The 19,971-nt window shown below is 34.3% G+C and overlaps 2 protein-coding genes across 2 annotated transcripts in view; both read left to right on the top strand.

Annotated features, from left to right (window-relative positions):
- Positions 1 to 5,331: 5,331 nt before the first annotated feature.
- On the top strand, positions 5,332 to 8,972 carry LOC126975914 (DNA-directed RNA polymerase I subunit RPA12). Its single transcript, XM_050824029.1, has 4 exons — positions 5,332 to 5,383; positions 6,519 to 6,647; positions 7,304 to 7,514; positions 8,866 to 8,972. Exons 1-4 carry the CDS (start codon positions 5,332 to 5,334, stop codon positions 8,888 to 8,890), a joined length of 417 nt encoding a protein of 138 aa, XP_050679986.1. The 3' UTR covers positions 8,891 to 8,972.
- A 5,146-nt stretch (positions 8,973 to 14,118) lies between these two features.
- LOC126975893 (uncharacterized) overlaps positions 14,119 to 19,971 on the top strand; it is a 119,400-nt gene continuing 113,547 nt past the window's right edge. The window contains exon 1 of the mRNA XM_050823999.1: positions 14,119 to 14,266. The gene's annotated coding sequence lies outside the window, so the exon portion shown is untranslated. The remainder of the gene's footprint in view (positions 14,267 to 19,971) is intronic.

Here is a 19,971-nt window from a genome sequence, read left to right as displayed (position 1 = left end):
ACTCTATTACCCAATACAATATTTATTTGATTTATGTAGATTATAAAGAGCAATGGACTCAAAATTCCGCCCTGCGATACGCTTCTATATGAATATCGAGGACCTATTAATTGGTTATTGACTCTAACATAAAGTTTACGACCATGCAAGAAATTTAATATCCAACTAACTATTTTTTCAGGGACATTTAAGGATAGAAGAATGGATGATAATTATTCTAAAACAACATTATTAAATGCTCCTACAACATCCAAAAAAACACCAGCCAATATTTTATTGTCAATCTGGGCACTATGGATGTCAAGACATAAATGCCGTATACTCTCACAAGCAGAACGACCACATCGAAATCCAAATTGATTTTTAGGTAAGAGGTTGTTACTTTCAATATAAAATATTAATCTCTGTTTTATTAATTGTTCAAAAATTTTACCAACACACAAGCTTAGTGTGATAGGACGATATGAATCAGCTGAACTAGAATCTTTCCCATGCTTTAAAATTGGAATTAGACAGTCTGTTATCCATTCTTCTGGAATAGTGGAGTTAATCCATAGGAGATTTAATATTTTTAGAAACTTATTTAAGTTAGAAGAGTTTAGGAGTTTAAAAATTTTATAGGAGAGCCAATCCAAACCGCATGCAGAGTCCTTTCTTGATGATAGACCAGCTTTTAATTCTTCAATAGTAAAAGGGGCAATCATAAAAGAGTTGGTGCTATTTAAAGGATGATTATTGTGAATAATTGTCAAATTTGGTACTGTATCTGGAGTATATTTGTCTAAAAAGTTGGATATCCAATTATTGCTAGAGAAACAATTATTATTAGAATATAAGTTCTTAAATTTCCTCATTTTTGTCCAAATCTGTTTCATAGGCGTTAACCTATTTATGGTGGAGCAAAAATCTGTCCAGGCTTTACGACGTTCAAGTTACATTTTTTCTATGCTTGAGCTTGCTTAAGATGAATGTAGTTTTGGATATTGCAATTTGATTTGAATAACAGATAAGCCTGTTTGCAATCTTCTACCACTTTAGTACATTGCCCAGTTCCACCAGGGAAGTTGTCGTTTTCTTTTAGGTAGATTAGTAATATTGTTACAGTGGTAGTTGGTTTTAGGTACTGAATTTTCTACCGCTCTAAGAATTATGGAACAGAAGTTATTGTAAGACTTCTGTAGATTACAATTATTTATATCAAATTGTTTTAACAAGTCATTTACTAAGTGCTCATATTGGTCCCAATTTACTATTTTCAGATTACTGTGTGGAGGAATGTTGGATGGAATTGAAGAAGATTCAGTTTCCGACACTACCAAGGAAAATTTTGTGATTGTAGGCAAGTGATAGCTGCCCAAAGAGTCCTGATGAACTTGCCATTCACAGCACAGGAATAATGAAGATGATACTATTGTTAGATCTAGTCCATTTGGTCTCCAAGAATTAGTACCCACTGTAGTTGGTTGATCATTATTTAAGAGCATTAAGTCATTATCGTCCATTACATCCATGATGTCTCTACCTCTAGAATTGGTTCTATTACAACCCCAAATGGTATGGTGAGGATTAAAATCACCAGCAATTATTAGTGGTTTTGGAATACTATGCAACAGTCTATTAAATTTAGATTTGTCAAAGTTAGGTACACTGTTGCCAGGACTATAAAAGCTAACAATTGAGATGTCTTTTTGTTTGTATTTAATTTTGATTGCTATATTTTGCAAGGAGTTATCAGAAAATGTTTCTAACTTTTGAAAATAAATGCCATTTCTAACAAAAATTGCTACACCATTGTGATCATTACCACAATCATTTCTTAGAATTGTATAACCTCTGATAGAAAACTGTATATTTGGTTTAAGCCAAGTTTCTGATATGCGTGCTATGTGTATGTCCTGCTCATAAAGTAGATTTTGAAGCTCAAGTCTGTTACTCAACAGACTTTGAGCATTCCACTGTAGTATGTTAAGTTTGTGACAATTGAATATGACGTTTTATTTTTAATTTGTATGGTATCTTTAATAGCTGAACTAATTGCGTGTGAGCTAATGCTTTGATTCTGTGTTTTATTTAGTGTAATGACTTTTATTATTGATTCTGTGATTAGGTTCATTGCTGCTGGATTGGATAAAATTAAAGTCTTATTGAGTGATGGAAAGTTTGTTGAATGTTTAAATAAATCTGATAATGGTGTTTTACTTTTATTTTTACTATCCAATATCTTTTTTTTGTTTTATAGGGCATTGACCTGATACTGCAAGATGGTTACCTTTACAGTGCACACATACTGCTTTGTCAATAGGTATAGTACAATCTTTATATGAATGATTTTCAGTGCAGATTGAGCAACGCTGAGCATTCTCACAGAATTTAGCCAAGTGGTCAAACCTAAGGCATCGGCAACACTGCTTAACTGGCGGCACATAAGGTCGCACTGGTAGACGCCACATCTTTAAGTGAACGTAATCTGGGAGTGAATTAGATGACGCAAAAGTAATAATGACTGCCTGTGTAGGTTGTAATATAAAACCACTATCGGATTTGTTTTTTTTCATTATACGCCGAACAGAAATATTTTTTTGTACTTGACAAAGATTTGAAAATTTTTTTGTTGGACATATCAATGGGTACGGAGGAAATCACTCCAGACAATTCAGTGGCACCACCTGGGATGGACGCCTTAATATTTTGTTCCCTTAAAAATGTGAACGTGTTGTCTAGGAATGTATTAGCCAAATTGGGTCGTTCAAACACTACTCCTATCTAATATTTGTTGAGTTTCTTAAGATATTTAATGCCTTTAATGAAGCGCGATAAGTAGCTACTAAGAGTTAGCATGTCACGACTACCAAGTGGCTGTTCAGTGACACTCTCTATGAAGACTATATTTCATGACCGGCACCTGCGTCGTCCGGATATCGGCGACAATAGTCGGCCACCCTATATGGCAAATAAAAGTCCTCGTGGTCTTCCAAAACTGTAGGCGAATCTGAGTATTCGCTACTTTCAAAGGTGGAATCTAAAATAGACTCACCTTTATCTCGTTCCGGCTTGAATTTTTTCCGCCTTTTCGACATCTCTTAGCACAAACCTAAATCACTAAATATATAGACTTTTACTTATACTAAACAAATTAAATGATAAACATATACAAATACTTATATACTTTTCAAAAATATGAGGGTTATATACAATATAATAGAAATATTTAATTTTATAGTTAAAAAGACCGCCCTAAGCAATCAAGAGTTCCCGCGCTTTTTTCTTGCCAAAGAGTACTTACTACTTAGTTTTTTTTTATGGCCTGGTAAAAAGAGCGTGTAAATATCTTATTTAAAATCAGTGTTCTGTGATTAAGATCTTGGAATCAAAGAATATATATTTTATAGCAGTGATGACTTTACTTTTTAAATTATTACTTTACAAAGCTGATGCTAATTATTGTAAATTACTTAATATTATTTACTCATACTCTCACTCTAATTATTACCACAAAAAAGAGTCGTAATAATAGAAAACATTAAGTAGATAATCGACAAATTTCTCTGACAGTTGCTTAACTACCCCCGAGGTTGCCATTTTTTATAGGTAAAAAATTAAATATATTATAAATAATAGTACCTAAGAAAGCTTTATTTGATTCTATGCAAATATTACACTAAATTTAATCTTATTTCTTACTTACTACCTCTGGTGTGTGAACCAGATAGACCCCTTTTGGATAGTCCTCCGCCAAAGAATTCCATTTAGTTTTTTTTTTGGGTCTCTATCAACCAACCTTCCCCCGCCACCGCCACTATTTCATTTGTTCATCTTCCACAGGGCCTGCCTATCTATCTGATGCCTGGAGGTCCGGACCATTAAATTATTCTGGTACATAATCTGTCGTCAGTGTATCTGGCCACGTACCCCGCGGCCCACCCACTTCCATTTTCTATCAAGGGAGAGTAAGTGCATCAGTCATTTTTGTTTTACTGCGAATGACTGCGTCTCACTTCGTCTTTTTTTTAAACCTAGACAACTTGTCTCCATTCTCCTTTGAGTAGTCTGAATTTTGTTTCTCGTTCCTAGATCAAACGTCCAGGTTTGGTAGCCATAGGTGGGCATGGTTAAATTTTAGAGTCCATAACACGCGTTAAAACCAATAACTTACAAATTTTTGAAAAATTTCAATTTTTTTGGCGGGAATTTAAAAAGTATTAAAATTATTTATTCCTACTTTAGTTGGTTTGCCGTTAATTTGCCGCATTTCGCTAGGTTCGGCTTTCGTTAGACAGACAGACAGACAGACAATACAGGAAAAAATACGATATGACATCACTTATTGAAAGTCAAAAGCTACCACTCATTCCAAAAGTAATGCCTCAGGCCTGAGAAGAATGGGTAAAACAAACTCAGCAGTCTTTTTTTTTTCATCAAAAAATAGTTTACCAAGTAATGTTGTACAATTAAACTTATTAATAATTATTAAAAATATGAAACTTGGTTTATTCTGTTGAACAGAAGCATACCATAGATATACTAACCAAGACGTTAGTAGATTGGCTATTAAAATCATCGAGCGAGACCAAAATTGATTGCTTGTATCAGTGTGAAATGAGGAAATGATAGGAGAATACGAATTTAGAGCAAATCGTGGGATTTAAAGAGGAGCAAATAGGATTGGAACTTAACGTCAACGATTTTGAAATTACGAAAATAGCGCCGTTGTACTGCGCTTGTCAACAACCATTTTTCCGCTTAGAGTATACGTTATCAGTAGGCGAGCCATACAAATAAATAAAAAGTTTACAGTGTTGAGCCTGACAGTTTGACACCTGAAATCTGAATAGAACGTCATTGGTTAAATTATCTTTGGTTGTTTTGTTTTCAACAAAGAGTATAATAATATATAAGGATAATGGTTTTACAAAACAAACTACAAAGTATGAAATGAAAGTAGGTAACTAATATGTAATAATTAAACGTTCACTTAAATTATCTTCAAAGTTTAAGTATTTCTTAGCGTGGAGATTAAATTTTATAACTTTTATTTTCATTTGTTTACAGTTTCACTTGAATGTTTTACCTGAGACACATTAATATATCAAATTGTGGTATATGACTTGTAATAAATAGTAAGTAAACCTTTATATATTATTTTATTAGTTTGGACGATTCTTTTATATTACATAAATAGATTCTAATTCTAAAATTAATGTTTACGTACTTTGTGAGGTAGATTCTAACCCCTCGTTTACACCAAGAAACAAGTCAAAAACATGTTTTATACAAAAATATAAATAAATAAATTGTAGAATACTTGTCAAAACATAATTATTTGTTTTAAACATGAATTGCAATTGTCTGAAACATACTTTCGTTCACACTGTGTTGACAACAAGTATAAGAAAGACACATTATTTTGCGTTCACATAATATAAGTCTGAGACGTGTTTGACCCTGTCTGATACATTGATGACGTTCACGCCAACTAAAACATACATGTTTTAAACAAGTATTGGAACTTTTATTGAAGTTTATGTATAATGTTTTAAACAAGTATTGGAACTTTTATTGAAGTTTATGTATAATACTTATATCAAACAAGTTTTATACTCTATCCATGCTTGCTACATAAATTTTTATACATTTACCTTATTTTGGAACAGAAGATGATAAATGGAGTGGTCAAAGAAATAAACATTATTAGCAATATTTATCTCGGCTAACATTAAGATTTTCTTTCAATACTTTTATAATCGTCTTGCAAGCATTAGTAATGCATTGACTACTTTTTGCCTTTGATACCTGATGCAAATACATCATTTCATCAGACAAATTCATAAAATTTTTGTCTACAACAAGTTTTATATTATTGAATTGCATTTGCAATTGCATTGAATCAGGAGTAGCTAGAAATCTCAAATAAAAAGCTAACAAAAAAGTGCATACATCTTCCTTTAAGGCTGGCAATGTTCCTGTGATTGCTCTGGTGTTGCAAGAGAATATGTGTGATCACTTATCACCAGGTGACCTGTACACATGTTTGTCCTCCTTTTCCATAAAAAAATAATTGTGTTGCTGGAGTGATGGCATCTCAATAATGTGTATTCTGCTTAGAAATGTAGCAAATTCTCGAAATTATTACTCATCATTCTAACAGAATTCACTTCTGTCTTCTATTCTTAAATCATTCAATGTTTAACTCATGAAGCAAAATTCCGCAGTAGCTCACTTTCCATTGTCAGTACCAGTTGTCGATTGAGCAGAAATATTCATCAACTTCTGTACTGATGTGTCTTAAACAAGTTTAGCATACAACAAGCAAGCCTACAACAAGTATTAAACATGAGATCATATACATGTTGACAAACAATTTCATCAGACAAGTTTCAAACAAATTTTGTCTACCACAACTTTTATATTAATGTATTTTGAAAACACAACTTGTATTTGAAATTTCTATGAAACTTGTCAAATACATGTATAATACCTTGGTGTAAACAAGTATAATCCATTGTAAACTTGTATTTTAGAAATGTCAACTTCAGGTCCATTCTCTAGTACTACAGCATTTTGTGTCAAATGCGGCTCCATACTTCCATTATTACAAGATTTTGGATCAGTGAAATGTTACGCTTGTGCAGCAATTTATGATGCAGACAGTAAGTACAATACTTATTCTTTACTATTATATTGTGGGAGGTAATATCTCCATCTCCAATTTCTCAAGTATGGTGTAGAGACAAGTTGCTAGAAAATACACTGCTTACCTCCTTTACGTCAATATATAGGAAGGATTACAAGAAGTATTTTTTAGCTTTAATGAAATATCCTAATCAACTCATTTTACATTAAACTATCTACCTCTGATAAACAAAGCATTAGAGGCACAGCTTTTGTTTAGTAACTGTTACAAAATTTGTTTTTTTTTTCTTTAACAACCAATATTCAATATTTTTTTTCTTTTTAATGAAAATAAGGGACAAGATGAGCAGGACGTTTAGCTGTTGGAAATTGATACGCCCTACCCATTACAATGCAGTGCCTCTCAGGATTCTTGAAAAACCAAAAATTCTGAGAGGCACTATAACTGCTTGTCGTCTTGAGACATAAGATGTTAAGTCTCATTTGAACAGTAATTTCACTAGGTACAGCACCCTTCACACCGAAACACAATAATGCTTACACATAACTGCTTCAAAGCAGAAATAGGTGCTGTTGTGGTACCCATAATCGAGCCGGCATCCAGTGCAAAGGAGCCTCCCACTGGTTAATCCACTCTCATATTAGGTATACTACAGTTTCTGCTTGATTTTAGGTTTCAGCAATATTAAGTTTAGCTACACAATTCCATTCAATACAGTGTCAACCTTGAATAATGACAACATCCTTAATCTGGACAATCCTGATGGACCTGTAGTGGAACGGAAATGTCCGAAATGTGGCTCTGACAGAATGTCTTATGCTACTCTGCAGTTGCGATCTGCAGATGAAGGACAAACAGTCTTTTACACATGTGTTTCATGCAAGTGAGTATGAGCAACGCAACACCACATCTCTAAGCAGTCTAGGGGACCAGGTCTCAGCTCCATAGAGGAAGATTGGAAACACAAGGTCCTTCTATCCTCCCAGGTCCTATTGAGCTTCTCTACTGCAGAACTGGTAGCACATGGCCTCCAGATTCCAGCTTACTACTGTCGGTATTGGAGATAGTAGAACCAAGATAGATGTAGGTTGGCACCACCTCACAGTCGGTAATTCTATTAGATTCCCTATGGTTGACAGCATAATCAAAATTGTCTGGAGTCTGGGCGCTGATAACTGCGACACAGTCCGAGAGACTAATGTGGCTGTCAACGTAATAATGTAAATTATGTATACTTGTTACCTTAAATAAAGATTTACTATTATTAAAAAAAAAAAGAATCTTGGTCTCTTTTGATGGCCCATTCGAAATTCAAGGTTGGTTATCTCCAAATGTGTAAGTAGTTCTTCAATATACTACTTTCTTTGGGCAATTAGTGAAAGGATACACCATTGTCAAATGTCAGCTTCGGGTTTGAAATTTGTAGACTGTATTTCGTCCACCCGAACAGCTGCTGTACCATCTATCATTCCGAGCAGTGTATGTCTTTTGGCTAAAAGGAATCAATAAATGAAAATTTTTTTTTTATATTTATGGAAATGAGGACAAACGAGCGTACGGGTCACTTGGTGTAAGTGATCACCGCCGCCCACATTCTCTTGCAACACCATAGGAATCACAGGATCGTTGCCGGCCTTTAAGGAAGATGTACGCGCTTTTTATGAAGGTACCCATGTCGTATCGTCCCGGAAACACCGCGCAAGGAAGCTCATTCCACAGCTTTGTGGTATGTGGAAGAAAGCTCCTTGAAAACAACAGTTGAGGACCGCCACACATCCAGAGGGTGGGGATGATATCCTAACTTGTGGCGTGTCGTGCGAAGGTGGAATTCAGCGGCAGGAATCAGCTGAAACAGCTCTTCGGAACACTCCCCGTGATAAATGCGGAATAAATGTTAGATTTGATTGTATATTATGGTGGATGTAATGGTGGAGGTGAATAAGTAGTGTGGGGTGAAGAAGTCGCAATAGGTTGAAGTATCGTATTTTTATAATCTAGCTATAGGAAGCACTTCAATTACAATAGAAACACCAAGTCATTCATACTACACATACATCAGTTCAACAGAAATGTTAGCAACACTCCTGTGATTCCTCTTGTTTTGTCGCAGAGCATAAGTTTGAATGTTCACTTTCTGTGTAAGCCTACAGCTTTTCAACAAATCTTATATTATAATGTGTAGGTAATTGATAACAATAGAGTTTTAAATGTGTAATATTTTTAAAATTTTACAGGTTCAAAGAGACAGAAAATTCGTAAATTTGTGGTGAAAGAGACACCGGTGTATATAAATTACTTGTTAATATTTTTTATATGATAATTAAATAAAATATTTTTCAAAGTACGTCTTTCTATCTTACACTCTTGTGTTTAAATGTTAGTATTATTAACAAAAGTAGGTTTTTGCATATACTATGCATTTCATATCTTTCTTACCCCTCGTTTCTATTTAAATAGTCTTGGCTTCCTTTAAGTAAAGTCAATAGTTTGACTTAGTTCTGATATAATATAAGCACAAGTCCATAGTTTAATTTCTAAATTATATGCGAATATGTCTAGAAATATCTTGAGTTTACATTGAAGATTTGGTTTATTTGAAGTTATTCCTGTAAATATTTATAGGGGATTTAAGAATGAAATTGCAGGTTTGGCGGACCTACTGACTTCTAAGGGTTAAAATAAAAACTGCTTGGTGCGAGATTTCGCAGTGAAACCTTTTCATGTGGATACTGCATGAATACTACTTAAAAATGTAGGTATAGTGTTGGATTGTTGGACTATCAGTTTTTTTATGGAATAAGGGAGAAGAAGAGCAGGACGTTCAGCTGATGGTAATGGATACGCATTGCCCATTCCAATGCAGTGCGCTCAGGATTCTTGAAAAATCCAAAAATTCTGAGCGGCACTACTATTGCGCTCGTCTCCTTAAGACATATGTTATAAAGTTGCGTTTGCCTAGTAATTTCACTAGCAACGGCGCCCTTTTGACCGAAATACAATAGTGCTTTGACAATTGACATTATTGCCTCACGGCAGAAATAGGCGCTGATGTGGTACTCATAATCTAGCAGGCATCCTGTGCAAAGGAGCCTCCCACTGGTGTTTTAATTCGGCTTAAAAAGTAAAAAGGATACATTGAAAATTTGAATACGAGTTATGACATGGAACTACTGCAGCAGAAACAGCTCGCAATATCAATTCTATGTTTGTAGTAACTTTGGAGATAATAAATAACTCAGCGTGCGTTTTTGGTTTAATCGCTTCCGTAGAGGAATGATACCAGGATAAACCCAGATGATGGTGAAACTCGCAGTGAGACGCTCTCGACTCGTCAGCCGACCTTCACCATAATTGCTCTATGACAACGCTAGTCCACACATGAGTCGAGAAACTGTTTTAACTCTACAGGATATATATATAAATCCTCCGTATTCGACGGACTTGGCTCCTGCCGACCTACCATTTCTTCGGCGGTATAGTTATGATATAGGCGGTATAATGTTTTATTTACAATTTAAAAAAATATCTCAAGAAGCCTTAAGAACTTACAGCAAAGGCATAAATGATCTTCCAGGGAGATGGCAAAAATATTTAGATCACTAGGGTAAATACCTACTTCGAATAAATATATATTTTACAAAACAAAAATTTCATACCTGCTTTAAACCCCGAATATCTTTATATATATAATTCTTGTGTGCGTGTGTATGTCACTGAACTCCTCCTAGACGGCTGGACCGATTTTATTGAAACTTTCTGTGTGTCTTCAGGTGGATTCGAGAATGGGTTAGATTCACAATTGAACTACCTCCTGAACGGCTGGACCGATTTTGATGAGATTTTTGTGTGTTCCAGTGAATTTGAGATTGATGTGTGTCTTCGGGTGGATTCAAGAATGGTTTTAGATTCCCAATTAAACTACCTCCTAAACGGCTGGACCGATTTTGATGACTTTTTGTTTGTTTCAGTGAATTTGAGATTGGTTTAGATTCTCAATTACGTCCATATAATATAATTCTCCTGCTCATGTGTATGTTAGTGAACTCCTCCTAACGGCTGGACAGATTTTTAAAATTTAAGACGTGTGTACAGGATAACGTCTGTTGGGTCCACTAGTAATATGTAAAAATGTTAAATGCAAAACGCCAAGAAATTGGTTTTATGGATTTTTAGGTATTTTTGTGTAAAAAAAATGGAGCCTTTGTAATTTACCTAATCTTAAATGTGTAATAAAAACTAGTGCGTTACTACTTACCTACCTGTTTTATTGTCCGCAATTGTTTTTACCACTAAAAATATTAAATTCCCTCAATTCATTTAAAAATCAGAATCGTTCGCGCTGCTCACACATACCTCATATTAATTGTAGTGGAATGGTGAATCGAGTCACGTGGCCTAGTTTTACTCGGATCAATTTGTTTATGTAATGTGAGCTCTTTGTATTGCACGTAGAGTGTTTTATTGTCTGTTTGTGTTTTTCAATCATTGTAGTGGACATCAAAGGCACCGATGTTTATTCACAAGTCTCGGAAGAAAAGTATTCGTTTGTTCTTGGTGTAGGTACGAAAGTTTTGTTGATTTCTAAGGTTTAGTACACACTTGTCGAAGTTTTGAAATCTAATTGTTGTGACTACTATCAGAATATTCTATACAAGAGTTGACCTGCCAAATGTAGTTTTGCCATATAAATTAAGTACCCCGCGCCCGCTCGTTGTATGAATTCTCATATGTAATGAGATTTCATAGACTGAATAATCCGTATTGCAAATATATAAATAGGTATTTCTGAGTCATAAAATATTCCCGATAATTAATCACCAAAATATCATATTATACTAAAACCTTCTCCGAAATACGCTGCATCTGGTTCTGTGGGTTTCGCAATATAACCGACCAAAAAAACCGCTCTACGTATATAAGTTTAGATATAGGTACTGTGGAAATGTTTCAAATTAGACTTGTTAATAAAAAATAGATTATAAAAGGACTAAAAACTTGACCCCAACTCAATCCAAAAGTTGACCCCTCTGAAAGGCTTGTTTTGATTCCTCTTATGCTGCAGGAGAAATCACTCGTGCCACTGAGAACAGAGTCAAATATATTTATTCTCGTGCATGTCCACCAAACTAAAGAAGACATGACCCTGAAAAAATGTAATTTCCTTATGTCAGTGATTTAGTGAATTGTTATTAATGTCTTTAAGTGAAACAATATAATAGGGGTTAAAGTATTAAATTGCCGTTTTATTGTAATAGGTACTTTTCAAATTCACAAAAATCTCAAACCTTGAGATTTTTGACTTTAGACTTTTTTTACATGGTACATACGTAGTTCTTCTTTTAAAAATTCTGCAACATTTATTATCGACTTACAGTTGTTTTTTTTATTCAATTTATACAAGAAAGATGGATACTTCCAAAAATCAGTCGAATTTTAATACGATCGGAATCGGAGCCAAACTACCCAGGAATAAGTGGTATGGTATAACGTTACCTTACTAACAATATTAACTCATTTTCGTCAAATCAATAAAAAAAAAATAAATAAAAATAGGTGCCTCATGATTTGACTGATCTGCAGAAAGAAACGCGTGTTGAATCTTGTGTTGCCTTGTTGAATCGATACAGAAATGAAGGAATATTGGATCGAATTTTGACATGCGATGAAAAGTCGATTCTTTACGATAACCGTAAGCGAAAAATGGAATGGCTGATCCCAGGTTAAACGCTGCAACACTGCTTAAAGCAAAGCTTACCAATAAAAAGGTTATGGTAACTGTTTGGTGGTCTCAGCATGGTGTTATTCACTAAAGCGTTCTCCGATCTGGTCAAGCAATAACGGCAGATGTCTACTGTGTCGAAATCTGAACAATAATAAAACAAAACGTGAACAAAACTACAAGTCAAACAGCCCCGACTCATAAATTGATCTTTACCATTATTGCTCCATGATAACGCTAGACCTCATACAGCACGAGAACCCGTTTTAAATTTACAGGAACTGCAATTAGAAACCATTCGTCACCAACGTATTCGCCAAATCTTTGCTCCAACGGACTACCATTTTTTTTGTGAATTGGACAATTTTTTACGTGATAAAAAGTTTTCTTCTCAGGAGGCAGTACAAAAGGCTTTCACACAGTTTGTCGAATCTAGATCACCACAGTTCTATCGCAAAGGCATAAATGACCTTCCTATTGAATGGCAGCAATGTATAGATAATAATAGTAATTGTTTTGATAAAATAAATATGTGAAATTAAAAAAAAAAAACTAAGTTTTCAGTACAAATCGGCAATTTCATATTTGAACCCTACGTGATCATGGATTCAGTATAAATCTCAATAAAGGCGTATTCTAGAATTAGGATTAGGATTGTATCTCATATAGTGAAACTACGTTCTTTTGGGGCGATGTCTTCCTTTAGTTATCTTGGATTGGTTTAAAGGGTTTCTTCAAAAGCATGTTGTTAATTGTACAACGAAAGTGATTCTGATTTCTATATTAATTATTATTTAAGGCAAGAATAAGAGGAATAGCATAGATAATAGGTATATAATTAAAAAAAATATTCTCTGCAACATTTGAATTTGTTGATAAATTATATTAAAATTATGACGTTCAATTCTAATAGGTACCTACTTACAAAATATAAGTTTACTAAAATTATAATGCTACCGTGTTTGAAAATATGTTTAGATTAGGTAACTCCTTTAAAAAAAACCTTTGAAAAAGTTTAATTTTCCAACGACGACGACAAATCCGGAGTTTAATCGCACATACACACAGCCATAAATACAACAGATCTCGGCAGAAATGTTTAACTAATAAATAATAAAATACGTATAAAGCAAATGTCTGTCATTCTGCCACCTGGAATCTTGCAAAGTAATGTAAACTTCTGCTGGATCATGTCAATGTCATTGTGAGATATTGTTACCAACCGAGTTGACGACATACAATTGTCGTGTTGTTACTGTTACCGTCGCATCTGAAAAAGGCTGATAATTGTCTCGAAATTTTTTCACGATCACGATCGAAATGATTAATATAATTATAATACAAGTGGACTAGTATTTTCCAATAAACATAAGTTTTTTGGTTCCAATCGATTGAAGCGAAATACTTAACAGGGGCTTACCTGGGTTAACAGTTTATAATCAGGAGATTAGTGTGCACAAACAAAACGCTCATGATTTTTCTAGATGTACAGATCATAGCTATTTACTGTTTCTAAAAATGCCGAAAGTTCCACTACTCTGCGTTGATTGTAAATCAAATTTCTACGAAAAAAATCTTTATTTGAATAGCAGATAAATGGCCAGGTACAAAATATAGGTCGAGTTATAACAGTAGACCATATTTAAGATCCAACGAAATGAATTAGAAATCCATACATTCCTCACATGTCGATATCGATATCGATAGTACACCTGCCTATGGCGGGGGGCGGCCGCCGGGCGGCAGGTGTCAGCCAGACGCCCCGGCGCGCGCCAGTCTCTCGCGACCTGTGCATCGACTACACGTCGCTATCACCGCCGCTATCGACACATGTGTACATCCCTATTGCGTTCTATTTTCAAATCTCACTCTGTGTTGTGACTCGAACTGCCTGGAATTTTCTAAATTAAAATCGGGTAAGTGATTAATGAGAGAGTTGGTGATTTGTGTGCCAGTGTCAACTTTTTATTTCGTTCCACATTGTTGCGAATGTTTTTAACTTGACGGGTCCCTAGGTCGAGTAGTATGAACGTCAACCTCACAACTAATGACTCTCGGGTTCGATTCTCAATGGTCTTAATGCTTAAAAACATTTAAAAATGCGTTAAATTTAAAGAAATTAGGACGATGCAACGACAGTGAATGTTATACGGCAATTACTAAATCTCTCTTATGTATATAAAACAATATTATATTACATATGAAAGTTATGAACATAGAAATTTCCAGCCGAAAAGTCAGTTTCTTTGTTAATAGATATCGAAAAATATGCTCACAGTTTAATTTGTTTTGGTCGAATCGCTAACAATTACAATACAATAGTCAACAAAGCTCCTGTTGAGCATGTTCGTACAAAAGACTTCAACGCGCTCTGTTTATCAATAGGTGACTTTTCTCAGATTTTTTTCTATTTCATAACGTTCGCTTGGGAATCGCTATCGCGACTTGCCTTTCAATACTTTCTATACAAAATAACATATAAGAAGAACAACGAGAAGCTATTAAGCCAACAATTAATATAACTAGATAGGCTCTATCTAGGAGCATGTTTGTAAATACTACATAATATTGTGCTTATCATATACTGATAAACTTTATACCTATGCTAAGGTACGGCTGGAAGAGTTTTATAGTTTATAGTTCATAAAATATTTAAATGAGAGAAAGCAGCCGATCCTTGATTAGTTTTGGAATACGGAAATTGATCTCTAACAAATATATCAAACCGTTATTGTTCAATTCGATTTATTACGATTGGATCAAATATGAGATAATTAAAATAATTGACTCATTTGTGAAAGTTTTTCGTTGCGTCGACTATTTATTTAAATCATCACAATATAAATAATAATACTAATTTTTTTTTAAATATAATAGCGGGATGAAATTATCTTGGAATCTATTAGATGATGATCTTTTTGAAAATATTGAAGTAAAAGTTAAGTGCTTTAAAAACAAATGGCGCTCTAGACGAGATGAAAATTTTAACCTGTGATGACTCCAAGCGGTTCCATATTTTATCAAATACTGCTTAAATTTGATCACAAATGAAGTATAAATATTTTTGCCGTTGCTATAAAATATTTATTTTCATTGTGACGAATATATCAATCTCCTCGATCACTGTGCAGACAAATTTGGCAAAACTACATAGCAGACCCGAAGACATTACGTAAAAAGTTACAACTTACATCTATTAAGGCTTACTTATTAAAAATGTCAAAAAATAAAATTAAAACGGCGAGAGCTTAAGATCACACGATAGAAGAAAAATTATCATCAAGAAAAGGTTAATAATATGAAATAATACGTAAGTGTGACAGCTAAATCTCATTCAATCTCACAAAATAAACTGTTTAGCATACCTAAAGAAAGTTGCACTTCAACAACTTCTGCTAAGAAAAGTTAAAATTCTTCTCCCCCTGAGGTAATATTGGAATATAAATTACAATTGCATCTCCATTTACAACTATCTTGATTTTATTTTATATATAAGAGGGGGCAAATGGGCAAGAGGGTCACGTGATAAGAAGCGGTGAGAGAACTGCCCATGGACATCGGCAGTACCAGGAGCCAAGCGATGTATTCCGGCTTTAAAGTTCGTAGTATGCTCTAATCTTGAAGGCTGCTAAGTCGCATCGGTTCGACAAAACTGCATACAGTATTTGATTCCACAAAGTGGCTGTACCATAAACTTGATAACCTGCCTTGGCCTTTTTAATCGCATCCACTCTCTCATACAAGTACTTTATTTTAAGTCCCGGCAGTTATCTGTTTAGAACTCTTGATTCGCTCGAAGGGGGAGGCTCCTTTGCACAGGATGCCGGCTAGATTATGGGTACCACAACGGCGCCTATTTCTGCCATGAAGCAGTAATGTGTAAAGATTTCTGTGTTTCGGTCTGAAAGGCGCCGTAGCTAATGAAATTACTAGGCAAATGAGACTTAACATATTACGTCTCAAGGTGACGAGTGGTGAATCCTGATCGGCACTGCATCGTATTGGGCAGGGCGTATTAATTACCAGCTGAACGTCCTGCTCGTCTCGTCGTTTATTTTCATTAAAAAAAAATCAAAGCCGTCAACACATTCATCTATCCTATCTACATGATATATTGAAATAATTATATTTGTTTACCATAGGGAGTGACAATAACATACCTACCATATTGTAACAACATTTAGTAAACGCCATGAAGCCTCATCAGTTTATAAAGACGCAACAAAATCAGCATTAAACTATTTAATATGAATTATTTAATAAAACTCTTCGATATTTTTAGTGTTTTGCTATGTGAGAGTCTGCGAAATCTTACTTTATAAATTTATATACGCATCAACTGTTACTGTTAGGACCGTTTCACATCAAATTCGTTCCACTTGCGATTCGTTGAGCGCGGCAAACGTACCGTAAGTTGCAACCTCGCAAATATTGAAATATACAATAACTTTGACGACCCCTATAGCCCAGTGGTTAGTGAATCTGCCTACTGAGGTAGAGGTCCCCGGTTCGAATCCCAAAAAATGTATGTTTCCGTATATGAATTTATTTATGTTTAAGTAAGTATACTTTAAATGTTTATTTAATCAAAACAAATCTTATAACTATATTTACAATACTACGACTACATAAAATTAAAACTATCATTACGTGGAAGCGTACCAAGAATACTGGCAGCATTACCCCGTTGGATAGCAAGGCTGATCCGTTGACCGAAATAGCTGCCAGCGCTTGGGTTTCCAGTAGCCTTATTGAGGCGCGAAGATAGTATTTTGAACATTCTCCGCGCCTCTGGGCCCCACGGGCCAAGTGTCTCGACACCAAACGGCACAAAGATGTATGACTCAAATTTAATAATATATTTAATACAGTAAGTATACTGTATTAAATATATCGTTGTCTTGTATCCATAGTACAGACTATGCCTAGTTTGGGGTAAGATAATTTGTGTATGAGTGTGTCAATATTATTATTATTACTTTGTGATACAAGGTTGAGAAGCTTTAGTCGCAATTACCGTCAATAAATTTATTTTTTTCTATTAAAGTACCTAAGTAATATAAGTAAAAATCATCCTTATCAAGATTTTTTTTTCAAAAATCTGATTTATTAAGACTTATTTCATTACTAATCGAGTTGTAATAATCAAAATGATTTGAGTTTTCTTTAGTGTTAATTCCGCCAATATTTGGCTTTAAACAATTCGACACGTATTTCGCCACTACACGAGGCATCCTCAGGACGTATTGTCTCGCCAAAATCTGGCATGAGACTCCTGATTGAGGCTTGATAATTATGGATTTCCGGAAAGTAACGCCTACTTCAATAAATTTCCGAGTTGTAATAGTTTAAATTAAAAAAAGGCGTACTTTATATTTCTAAAACATTGGTATTAGATGCTTTTAGATGGAAAAGATATTATGACCATATGAAATGCAGAGCTGTTTGAGTTTTTGAGATTCATTAGGTACTCTGTGATCAGTCCCTCAGCGTTGCATTCAGACTTCTCTTTATTTTACGGCTTGCCTAAATCCTAATGCTCGTACCATGAGTATTGTTCTGTAGAGCTACTTCAGCCGATCTGACTAAAAAATACTGCATTGCGCAACACTAACTATCCGGATGTGTGTTATTCCACAGTGTGGTATTTCCAGTTCAATATGTCATTCAATACCTTCAAAAAATATGTATTTTTATAAATTATACTAGGTATAATTAAATTCATTTTTATAATATTATTTCTTAATAAATCTATAAAATTCATGTGTACAAAGATAAACTACTTACAAGTCCGATTGGATTGAATACGCATTCTGTATGAACAACCGTTAATACTTAAAAGTAGCGTATGACGAATGATATATAGCGTTGATTATTAGATTGATATCTCATTCGACGCCCTCACAATAAGGCTTCTAAAGTTTTATAGCAGTAAATAACATTATTATTTTTATGAGCCAATATTTACTTACATTGTTTATTCAATTGAAGAACTTACATAATCATTATAATATTACTAGCTGACCCAGCAAACGTTGTATTGCCGATATTAAAATCGCGATATAAAAGTAACTGTTGATCGTAGACAGGTGAAAATTTGAAGTTGTATATATTTTTTAATGCTGACTCATAATCAAACAAATTTAAAAAAAATGTCAAAAAAATAATTCGTGTGGACCACCCTTAACATTTAGGGGGATGAAAACAAGATGTTGTCCGATTCTCAGACCTACATGAGAATCTGTCAAGCCGTTTCGGAGGAGTTCAATGTTTGACACCATGACACGAGAATTTTATATATTAGATATTAAATTTTTATACTCGAACACTTTTACGCGTGAAGTGTGGTTTATATTTGCTATCTTAGCTAGTCCTTGATTCGCCATTTGTTTTATAATTTGATTGTATAAATCAATCATAATTTATTTATTTAATTAAATTAATATAATTCTTAATAATATGCATCTATCTTCTAATTGAAATTCAAACTGATTAAATTTAGTGGGACCATTAGCATGCAATATATTTTGTAGGATTACATATAAAGATTTGTTCAAAGTTACGAATTACCACTCTTCATCATGTTCATGAACACTAAGCTGCATGAAAAGCGGTGGGTTACTATATAACCCAAAGCAGTTTTACAATTGATTAAAATGTTTCGGAAATAAGAAGTTTTACGCAATTTGGCTTTCCACCTTTAACTTTATACTTAGCTGACTTAGCCAAGTTACAGTCGTTTCATAGCGAGCAAATCAGTTTCCGTCAGTCGCATCGTGTTATCGATTTCTATTAGTCGCTTTTCCTACTTCTAAGTAGGAAAGGAAGTTTTGTAATGTTGTATTATATACATCAGGATTCATGAAATCTTATAAAGAAGGTCTCTGAGAAGTAGAACTTGGAAGTATACATGCATTTTTTTAATGAAAGTAAATGATGGTAATTGATGCCCTGCCCATTACAATGCAGTGATTCTCAGGATTCTTGAAAACCCCAAAAAATCTGAGCGGCCCTACAGTTGCGCTCGTTACCAGAGACATAAGATGTTAAGTCTGATTTGCCCAGTAATTTCACTAGCTACGGCGCCCTTCAGGCCGAAACACAGTAATGCTTATACATAACTGCTTCACGGCAGAAATAGCCGCTATTGTGGTACCTATAATCTAGCCGGCATCCGGTGCAAAGGAGCCTCCTACTGGTGAGGTATTTGTCGGTAATCTGTATTTTATTTTGTGTGGTACCCGGTATCTTCGCCAAATGTTCGTATAAAAGTCTCATTATATAAAAAACAGAATTTTTTAACACGCCATTATTGGTATAGATTGAGTTTTATGTAGTTTTGATGTAAGAACACACAACAACCCAAAAAGGCGACATTTACCTCCAAATGTAGTAAAAAAAGATCAGATAAAACGTGCTATCGGCTGTTCCAATGGTTATCTTGGCGCGTGCGTGTATCGTGTGTAAGGTGCGTGAACAATCTTCAGACAACTTATAATTACACCGTATTATATTTAACCTACTTGGATGTAATGCATTATGAATTATAATAACTGAAAATGAACTGTAAGTGTTAGCGTATAATAAAAGAGAAATTTGTTAAATTATACGTTAGTGGAAA

This window comes from Leptidea sinapis, chromosome 38 (assembly GCF_905404315.1).
Source record: "Leptidea sinapis chromosome 38, ilLepSina1.1, whole genome shotgun sequence".
NCBI lineage: Eukaryota > Metazoa > Arthropoda > Insecta > Lepidoptera > Pieridae > Leptidea > Leptidea sinapis.
Note: the sequence above shows the minus strand (reverse complement) of the source record. Positions and strands in the feature narration are given on the sequence as shown.

Bases quoted from the DNA above. Each gene is read 5' to 3' on its own strand.
- LOC126975914 (XM_050824029.1), top strand. From the start codon at position 5,332: ATGAATTGCAATTGTCTGAAACATACTTTCGTTCACACTGTGTTGACA. The intron at 6,648-7,303 runs GTAAGTACAATA...GCTTGATTTTAG, and splicing joins AGCAATTTATGATGCAGACA to GTTTCAGCAATATTAAGTTT. The intron at 7,515-8,865 runs GTGAGTATGAGC...AAAATTTTACAG, and splicing joins TACACATGTGTTTCATGCAA to GTTCAAAGAGACAGAAAATT.